This window comes from Aplysia californica, unplaced genomic scaffold, assembly GCF_000002075.1.
Source record: "Aplysia californica isolate F4 #8 unplaced genomic scaffold, AplCal3.0 scaffold00815, whole genome shotgun sequence".
In the NCBI taxonomy this organism is placed as follows: domain Eukaryota; kingdom Metazoa; phylum Mollusca; class Gastropoda; order Aplysiida; family Aplysiidae; genus Aplysia; species Aplysia californica.
In genome coordinates this window covers 218,871-229,314 of record NW_004798085.1, presented here as the reverse complement: position 1 = coordinate 229,314, position 10,444 = coordinate 218,871, and the positions used below count along the sequence as shown (strand labels likewise).

Sequence of the window (10,444 nt, the reverse complement as noted above, 5' to 3'; positions counted from 1 at the left end):
TTTTTTTGGGGGGGGGGGGGGGGGGGCGGTTAGTAAGGGTTTTACGGCGCTCGCAACTGTCTATGAGCGCGCGGGACACATTAAACATATGTCAGTTGGTAGGAAATTTTGAAATTTGCCCGGGTGGCTGCCGAAGCCTGCTCTTATTGATTTTAGACCACCAAGGGATCATTAACATGCGCAACTTGCAAACGGGATCCCCGAGACTTTTCGCACTTGTCCGAGAAGGCTAGGTGTAGATCTTTCCTACCAAAAGATCAGGGTTGTGGCTGAAAGACAGCAGAAAGGAGGAGCCAAGGTATAGCAGTAGAAAGACTGCAGAAAGTGTCAGGAGACCAGAAGAGGGGGCATAGGAAGCGAGGGGGTGGTGGCAGTAAGTGGAGACGAAAGCAGACGACAGAACATTGATAGAGAGCAAGAAAGGAGGGGAAAGGAGACAATTTTAGATAAGAAAATTTTTCGGTTTCTACCCAGATTCGAACCCGGCACCTTTGAATGAGAGGCGAACACCTTAACCTCTAGACCACGAAAAACCCCGGAAAGTGTTTTAATGCGCTAGAAAAAAAAATGCGTAATGTCATTTTGAGCGCATCCGAAACCTTAAACGTTTTCAATTTGGTAGGAAATAATTTTGAATTTTTCCCGGGTGGCGGCCGAAGCCTACCCTGATCCATTTTGGACTACCAAGGGATCTTTAACGTGCGATTCCCTCGACGGAAAAAACTAAGTCGAGTATTTCGGTCTTTTAGCTGGGACGTGATATAGTATGCCTTTCAGCTCAGATTGACCCTGACAGACAGGGTTGCAGCTCACCTCCAAAATGATTTAAATTCTGTCGATGGGAACTTAAAATACCCAGCATTAAAAACACAATTTTATTGTAGCATTTACTTCCTTTTGTTTATTGGTTTCTTGATTTCTTGATTTCTTGATTGATTTTTTGAGTAATAGATCGATTGATTGATTGATTGATTGATTGATTGATTGATTGGTTGATTGATTGATTGATTCAATCATTGATAGTTTTGTTTTTTTATATTATTTTTTTTCAGCTGCGAAGGGAGTGAGAGGGAAAAGTCCCTTCTCTTCGATCAGTAGGAAGTCTAGCAGAAACCAGAAGTCGACAAAACACACCATGGAGCTCTCTAGCGAGGAGGAGGCTTTGTTTGTGGCCATCTCCTTCGGCAAAATTCACCGCATCGAGAAACTTCTCCAACAGGTGGACGATCTGAACGTGCGCTCCCTGAAAGACCAAACGCCATTGGTCTACGTGTGTCACGTGCTCTCCGGCGCCATCTGCAGTCACGTGACGCGGATGCTGCTGAAGCAGAAGTCATGTGACCCGAACGCCAGGGACGGGAAGGGGAAGACAGCGCTCATGTACGCCAGCATGGACAAAGACAAGTGTGACGCCGTGCGCATCCTGGTGAGAAACCGCGCGTGTGATACGAACCTCATGGACGAGAACGGCTACACGGCCCTCATGCACGCCGTTGCCAACGACAACATGGACGCCGTGGACATCCTGCTGTTCTGCCCACGCGTGGTGTGCAAGGTGGACGTGAACATGCACAGCTTGTCCGGCGCCACGGCCACGGACCTCGCCGTGGAGTCACGGAACGCACGCTGCTGCCAGACGCTGGTGAAACGTGCGGGCGCCGACGTGACGCTTGTTCATGACGTGGCGCTACTCAACACCCTACTGGCCAAGACGTGACGACGTGGCGCTACTCAACACCCTACTGGCCAAGACGTGACGACGTGGCGCTACTCAACACCCTACTGGCCAAGACGTGACGACGTGGTGGTAGCCAACATTCTGTTAGTCAAGACGTGACGACGTGGTGGTAGCCAACATTCTGTTAGCCAAGACGTGACGACGTGGTGGTAGCCAACATTCTGTTAGCAAAGACGTGACGACGTGGTGGTAGCCAATATTCTGTCAGTCAAGACGTGACGACGTGGTGGTAATCATTTCTTTTTTATCAAAAAAATGTGACGATGTGACGTCAATTAACTCTTTGTTGTTAGTCAAAATGTGGCGACGTGGTGTTAACTAATTGATTATGTGGGACGACGTGACGTCACTCAATACTCTGATAGGAAAAACAACAACGTGACAACGTGGTGTTAATCAACTCTCTACTAACCTAGACATGACGATGGGGTGTTTACTCATTTCTTCGGTAGTCAAAACATGTCGACGTGACATCTATTCAATACTTTGTTATCCAAAACGTGACAACGTGGTTATATCTTAAGCTATGTTTGTAAAATAAATAGACGGTGTGATATTTGTTAGCTCTGTCAGTTAACCAAAACGAGATGGCGTGGTTTTATTCTTTGTTATAAAAAAAACTGCGATGACGTGACGTTAGTTAAGTTAACTCTCTGTTCGCCAATACGTGACGACGTGGTAGTATCCATGCTGTATTGCCACGCCAGCTTTCGTATATTACTCTCATTATTGTCAATCAGAAATGAAAAAGAATTTTCATGATCTGTGGTTTATAGTCACACGGCAACTTCGATTATGATTTTATTACGTCGCTCTCGATAAAATCAAGGTATGTCAGGAAATAGACTGCTTTGGTCTTTTTTAAAAAAAATTCTTTTGTAAATGTTTTACGGCGTTCGCAACTGCATAAGGTCATATGAGCGCGCGGGGCACATTAAACATTTTTTTGGTCTTGATTGTCAGGGTTAACCCTGGCTGAGTGGGCTCATCTTCGCCTATCGTGTGAATCGAACTTAATGCCTTCTGTCTGAAACGGCACAAATGTAACGACAGACTTCAACATAAGTTAAGGACCACCTTGACGGACAGTCCTGATTTTTTTTAAATCCGAAGGAATGTATAAAAATGTGTTGCAGTGAAAGTGTTAATGGGTTACCAATGCGTACTGCAAAACTTCCTAAAGGGGCAAAACCACCACGTGCAGCACGGAAATCTTGGGGGAATTTTTACCAAATGTGCAAGTGGTCCTTAACTTATGTTGAGGTCTGTATCACACCACAGATGCAGGTGTGGCTCAAATTTTCTACCTCAGAATTACAAAATTCTCTCTGCACTTTTTGGCCGTTTTGAGGTACTGACGTGAGGTCAGAGACCAAATTTTAAAATCTGCACTATCGAAATTGTAAATTTATTCGGACTCGCTTCCTTTTTTCTTTGGCCGGCTTTAACTTCAAATTTCTCCAAATCAGGTGTGGCAAGATAGAACTTAGTACTTCTTATGTAGCGATTTGGTCTTTTGGTTTAACTGAAAGTTTAACAGCATTTGCAACACGATGTATTAAGTCATATGATTTTCGAATGTTCGGTTTTGTTTGACCGTGTGTACTCGTGTGGGAGAGGACGGGGGGGGGGGGGGGGGGGTGATAAAATCTCTACAATAACAATACATGTAAATAACAATATATTATGTAATATAGAAGACAGGGTTTACGCGTCTCAATTCTCAGAACCACGTCGTAGCGAACTGGAAGATAAAGAACTTTCTTCTTGCTATAGGCGCACTGCATCACATGACTTGTTCACGTCACGTAATGTTACTTAACCTCGCTACTTTTAGAATAACAAATTCCTGTCAAAAACCAATTAATGTTCTATCTGCTCTATCAAAATCGTAAGTTTATTCCAAGTCGTTATCAAGATATTCAAAGAGTTAAATTCGAAAATGACTAACATGTTATGAAACTCAAACATGTTTTATGTCAAATTTCCGACCCAAAACTAGGCGCTGAGGAGATAGAACTTTGTAATTCTAAGATAGCAACTTTCTGTTTGCAAAGAGAAAAAAAAACTCGAGGTGATGTGATATTCGAAGTTGTCTTTAACGAACACGTCGAGTTTCTCAAATCTCTACTCACCATGATGCTACAGTGGAAAAAGGAACGGCAGGATGTGCAATGTACTAATAAAGGTTACTTTATACCATCATAATATTTGAGGAGTGCACTGAAGAGAACAGGCACAGTCACAAACTGAAAATCGTGACGGTATCAAATTTTGAACACTTGTTGACTCATATCTCTGTATTTCTGTTCAGCTGTTGGTTGATTATTGTTGTTAGATTTCACATCCAACAAACATAATAATATAAAATAAACCACCAATCAAACAAATATGAAGTAATGAGTCCACAAGCTTTTAAAATTAACGCCCTCACAATTTCCAGTTCGTGACTATGCCCGTTTTTTCAGTGGACTCCTCATTTCTTTGTGGGTCAACGAGAAAATCACTGATTGTTATTTGTGGCATTTCAAACGAATTACCGTTATACTCACATTTAACACAACCTCGCTTATAATATTATTATTAATATATTAATATTATTAATAATAATAATACGGTGGGTGTACTTTTAGTACAAAATCAGCCCAGATGTGAGGCAGCGTGATGGAATCAGGCTCTCGTCAAAATAAATAATCAAAGTGAAGAAACTGGCATTTTTCCGCAGGTTTGAGTATTTATATAAATATTTTGGTTTTTGGCTCAACACCTTTCATGTCCATTTAAGAACTCATTTCTGTTTGGATTTTTCTGAAAAACGTTGATTAAAGTCACACAAAAAAGAAAATTTTCAGTTACCACGGACTCTTAAGCTAAGGAAATAACTAATCTTTGGTTGCTATTTTCTCATTAATTTTACCTCTGAAAACAGGTGACCCCCGCCTCCTTCATTCGCAAATACCTCGACTTGTATTCAAGTTAAATGGATATTTTTTCATCTAAATAAAGACAGGTGAACAAGCTTTAAGATGATACCAATAACTCTACATGCCCAAAAATTGACGAGAGCCTGATTCCACCACGCTGCCTCACATTTTATATCGCCGTTCATCAAGTGCCAGATATGTAACAGACATCGGCATTGTGGTTCTTCATTCATTCCTTTGCTCGGATGCTTTCAAAAAAGTTCTATTATAATCATCCTAATCCTTCTACATCACCTGTTTGTCAAGGCTTTCCAAGTAGTCTAAGTTGAATTAGGTCTACCTCTGAATCGTTTACCTTCAATTGTACCAGTTAGAGAGCTAAATGCTTAAAGCCCTTGGGTCTATTAAAGATTTCCAGAAAGCGCATTTTCCTTTTCTCAATTGTTTTTATCAGCGATCGGCCTACTTGGGCTTCTTCAAGAACTATCTCGTTTGATTTTTTCCCTAAGAAATTCTCAATACACTCACAAGAAACTCTGTTTCTGTTCCTTTTATTTTTATTTTCACCGTCTTTAGTGATTGTCCAGCATTAAATTTTTTTAAAGGTTGTCATATTATACAAAGTGAATTCCTGACATTCTTGAGGGGACTTAACTTTCGTGAGGTCAAGTTTAGCGCTGGTCAAGCATCAAATTATCGTCTGACCTTTAAGAATAGTTGGCTCTTGCATTCGGATTGATTTGACATGCGGGACTAGAATGGTAGGTAATACAAACAAGGACAATCTTATTAGATATTACTTCCCCTTTTTGGGTCAGATCCAGACTGCAATAATTATATCGCACGTTTAATGTGGGGGTTTGGGGGGGGGGAGTAGACTTTTGTTTGTTTGTTTTTGTAAAGTGTTTTACGGCGCTCGCAACTGCAAAAGGTCATATGAGCGCGCGGGACACACCTAATATTTTCAGTTGGTAGGAGATTTTGAATTTTGCCCGGTTGGAGGCCGAAGCCTACTCTTATCGATTTTAGACCACCAAGGGATCTTTAACGTGCACAACTTGCACACGGGCTCTCCGAGATTTTTCGCCCTTGTCCAAGAAGGCTAGGTGTAGATCTTTCCTACCAGAAGATCAGGGGTGTGGCAGAAAGACAGCAGTAAGGAGGAGCCAAGGAGTAGCAGTAGAAAGGCTGCAGAAAGAGTCAGGAGCCCAGAGGAGGGGGCAAAGGAGGTGAGGGGGTGGGGGCAGAAAGTGGAAATGAAAGCAGACAACAGAACATTGCTAGAGAGCAGGAAAGGAGGTGAAAGGAGACAATTTTAGAGAAGAACATTTTTTGGTCGGTACCCCGATTCGAACCCGAACCTTTGAATGAGAGGCCAACACCTTAACCTCTAGGCCACCAGAGCCCCCGAGTATACTTTTGGACTTTTATTTTTGGACACATTGCTTGTAGCATAGGCGTGTAAGTACGCTATGTGTAAAAGATGAACTAGTTGATTGCAAATAGATTGCGCTTGCATCAGAATATTTGGTGGTGTCGGTAGCCTAGAGGTTAGGTTACTAGACTCGTATTTGGCTCGGTCCTTGTTGTTGTTGTTGTTGTTGTTGTTGTTGTTGTTGTTGTTGTTAGTATTTCTATTATAATCATCATTATTAAAAATTTTAATCGGTTTCGCTGGCACAGCGTTTATGTGGGTGGTCCTTGAGCAAGACACGACAACACTAACCGGAAAAAACAGGGCGCTGTACAGTGGCGGTCAGCAATAAATAACATTATTGTCATATTATTATGAATGTTTACAATGTTTACTGTTTGTCTGAGTGATACTGTGGCTTATACAACATTAATGTGTCATTGTATGCTTTGATATATGTGAGGCAGCGTGGTGGAATCAGGCTCTCGTCAAAATAATCAAAATGAAGAAACTTGCATTTTTCCGCAGGTTGGTGAATTTTTATGAAATTTTTTTTTTTTTTCTCAATAACTCTCATACCCATTAAAGGACTCATTTCTGTGTGGATTTTTCTGAAAAACATTGATTAAAGGCACAGTAAATGTAAACTTTCGGTTACCACAGACTCTTAAGCTAAGGAAATAGCTAACCTTTGGCAGCCATTTTCTCACTAATTTTACCTCTGAAAACAGGTGACCCCCACCTCCTTCTTTCGTAAATATCTCGACTTGTATTAATGATAAATGGATACTTTTTTCATCCAAATAAAGACAAGTGAGCAAGCTTTGAGATGATGCCAATAACTCTACATGCCCCAAAATTGACGAGAGCCTGATTCAACCACGTTGCCTCACATAATATGTATCAATGTATGAACGCTGTTATCAATTAAACCAAATTTACCCACGGTGATCGATGAAGAACGACTTCTAAATTCATGTTTTTGTTTGTTCCTACAGATAATTAAACGGCCTGCATCCCGGTCAAAACCAGGATGTGCGTAATAGACCTACAGTTTAAAGAAAGATATAGATACTCGAAGCAGCCCGCTTCCTCAAAGTTTAAAAAATAATAACGTGTCAAAGTGGGATAATTGTATAAATTTTTACGCCATAATCAACGCAGTCTAGATCATTTAAGAAGCGGACTACTTAAGTTTTGCTTGACATGGCCAACCTTGGCCCAGAGGAATACAGTAATCTAGTAGACTGACAGACAGACAGACAGACAGACAGACAGACAGACAGACAGACAGACAGACAGACAGACAGACAGACAGACAGACACACAGACAAACAGACAGACAGAGGGAGAGACAGACGGACAGACAGACACACAGACGGACAGACAGACAGACGGAGATCCTCGATAAATCAAATTAAGTACTCACCAACACAATGAAATCGTACAAACACACATTTTTTCCACACGCTGGGCATGTTTTATTATTTTTGTTTTCTTTTTTAATCTTTTAATTTAAAAAATATTTTTTTTAGTTGACGTCCGCAAAGTTGACAAATGCAAAGTTGATGTTGTAGATTTGACGTCTCCAACGTTGAGGTTCTTAGATTTGACTTCTGCAAAGTTGATGTTCTTAGATTTGACGTCTGCAAAGTTGATGTTCTTAGATTTGACGTCTCCAACGTTGATGTCTGTAGATTTGACGTCTCCAACGTTGATGTCTGTAGATTTGACGTCTGCAAATTTGACGACTAAAAGTTGACAACTGCAAAGCAGACGTCTGCCTGCAACAACTGAATCCATCTGAGCAGTTAGTTGCAGAGCCCTGCGTGATACGTTCTCAAACAAACAACCAATGTCCCAGAATGCACCCTCTTTGAGGCACAGATTCGAACCAGGGCGACCCGTGTGGCAGTTCCCCTGGAACCTGACGACAGAACCAAAGTCTTGTCCACTTTGAAAGCGAGTTGTGCCCTGTCCAGGGAGTTGTTGTATTGCTTTAGTTTTGGCAGTTGACTTAATAAAAAGTTTTAGGCCTGCATCGACACCATTTAGCCTACTTTATTTTGGAGGCAGGCTGCTCCGAACCTGCCTGTCAGGGCCAGACAGGATTTTGTCGGATATATTGTCGGGTGAGGGTGGAGGTGGGGGTGGGGGATACTCCGTAACATAAAGTCAAGTGGTTGAAACCAAACCCATATTGTCAATTGCGTAGGCGCAGCCTCTTTGAGCTCTCTGTATCTATGAGAATATTTATGAACTCCGAATTTCTGGCTATCGCAACAGTAACAATAGATGGCTTAAGGCCCCATGGACACAGTTTGGATCAGTCAGGAAAATGGCCTCCTGCTTCGACCTCGGCATTCAGGGCTCAGAGGGATACAACATCCAAGCAGACAAATTATGGGAGTAACTATATTATTTCAATTTTTGTTAAAGAAAAGACTCCTCACTTGGGATTCGAACTCACGTCGTCTGGGTGCGGCGGCAAAGAGCCTAGTAACCGATACATCAGAAGCGCTGGCGGTTTCTGGTTCCGAGGCTGGGAACAAGTTCAATATTTTGTTCTTTAGGTCAACTATTGTTGTTCTAGCTGTCTATAAATTCCGTGGACATTGTTTTCTGAGAAGAAAAGTCGCTGGAGCTGAGAGAGATACCCTGACCCATAGACGAAGCACGAGCCAAACTTGGGCCTTCACCCTTATAATGTGAATGGGAAATAGCGTGGATATACTTTTGACCATGACCGGGACCTTGTACGGATGCTTTGCTCAACACCGTTCTTCGCTTCCGACATCGAAGACATGGAAATGTTGCTACGAAAACTGCGCGGAATTTTTTCCCGAAGTAGCAGTAGCAGATAAAATTGGCTGCTGCGTTCACCTTTATAAAGAACGATGAAACCGCTGCGACGCATGCGCAGGATAGTGAGCACAACGTCACGAAAGTCGTGTTCTCGCGGGCCATCATGATGTAGGAGGCTGCGTGAAAGATTCTGGAAACCAGTGTGAGAAGAGAGATGAACAAAACTTGAGCAGTGAGCCTGTTCACTTCTTTCGCGCGTGCATCAGCTGGCTGTGAGCTGGCGAGGTCTTTTCTGGCAAACTTTATCTTCAGTACGATAATGGCGTTGCAAGCGAGAATCAGCGTCACGGGTATCACCATGGTAACAGCCGGCACGATGTAGCGGAGGTAGACATCGTTGTGGAACGTCGTCTGGCTGTATTCTGTTTCTCTGGGCACCAGGTACGTTTCGTTCAGACTCTTCAGGTGCACATTTTTCAGCTCGAGCTCGGCGAAGAGAGGTGAGTTGATGAGAACTGACCACAGACTGACCACTACCAGGACCACTTTGATCCGGAACCTGGTGCAGATGGACATCCACTTGAGCGGCATGACGACCCCGATACAGCGGTCGATGGTCAGGGCGATGGTCACGTACACAGAACCGGAGATGACGACAGTGATGATGGGGTCGATGATGACGGAGGCGGGGGCGGTGAACTGGAGGGAGAAGAGGGAGTGAGGGTCCACGCTGGGGAGAAGAGAAAACTCATGTAAATATAGTTGTCTTTTACGTCCCTTTCAACACTATCTAGATTAGGTTGATTTTAAGCTTAAGGGGGCTATCTCCAAAAACGCTGTTTTGAGAAAATCGAAGTAAAGTTTTTGGATCCTTGTTCCGTTTCTTTAAAACACAAGGAGAGTTTTCTCTATAACGAAACAAATATACACACCAATGAAACCAAACTTCTCCTACAGGTAGGTCAAGATTTCTGGAAACCCCCAAAATCTGGGTTTGCCCGCTTGTCCTCAAAAGCGACCATTTAAGAGGCGGGCTTCTACCTTGTCTGTCTGGGCCAATCAGGGCTAAGAGAGATAATATAACATCCCAGCGTAAAGATCCCCCGAGATATTCGATAATTTTTCCCCACTCAGGAAACGAACTCAGGTTATCTGAGTGCGACAGCGAAGCACCTAAAGCTACAACACAGACTCCAATTAGGAAGAAGAGAAGGGGAAAACATTAAAAATGTATAAGAATTACTTGAGAAACCATTCATTGAAAGCGGGAGAGACAGAAACAACAGAGGTAAAGGAAAGAGACAAAGAACCTTGCAACTCCCTCCAACCAACTCAGCTCTTTGAGATTGAGGCGTACGAGTGCCACACCAACATCCCGACTATCTCTATGTGGGTGGACGGACGATCTGTATCTATCCTCAAACACAAGAGAGGCAAATGAGAGAGGTAAGGAAAGATAGATAGATAGATAGATAGATAGATAGATAGATAGATAGATAGATAGATAGATAGATAGAGAGATAGATAGAGAGATAGAGAGATAGATAGATAGATAGATAGATA

At 42.5% G+C, this 10,444-nt stretch overlaps 2 protein-coding genes across 2 annotated transcripts in view; one reads left to right on the top strand and one right to left on the bottom strand.

Moving 5' to 3' along the window:
• Window positions 1-1,135: 1,135 nt before the first annotated feature.
• Window positions 1,136-1,717, top strand: LOC101851535 (ankyrin repeat domain-containing protein 34B-like). The gene has a single exon (XM_013088803.1). The coding sequence runs from the start codon at window positions 1,136-1,138 to the stop codon at window positions 1,715-1,717; it is 582 nt and encodes a 193-aa protein (XP_012944257.1).
• A 5,873-nt stretch (window positions 1,718-7,590) lies between these two features.
• LOC106013341 (probable G-protein coupled receptor 139) overlaps window positions 7,591-10,444 on the bottom strand; it is a 33,740-nt gene continuing 30,886 nt past the window's right edge. The window contains exon 2 of the mRNA XM_035972727.1: window positions 7,591-9,611. Within this exon, the coding sequence (XP_035828620.1) occupies window positions 8,666-9,611 (946 nt within the window). The 3' untranslated portion in view covers window positions 7,591-8,665. The remainder of the gene's footprint in view (window positions 9,612-10,444) is intronic.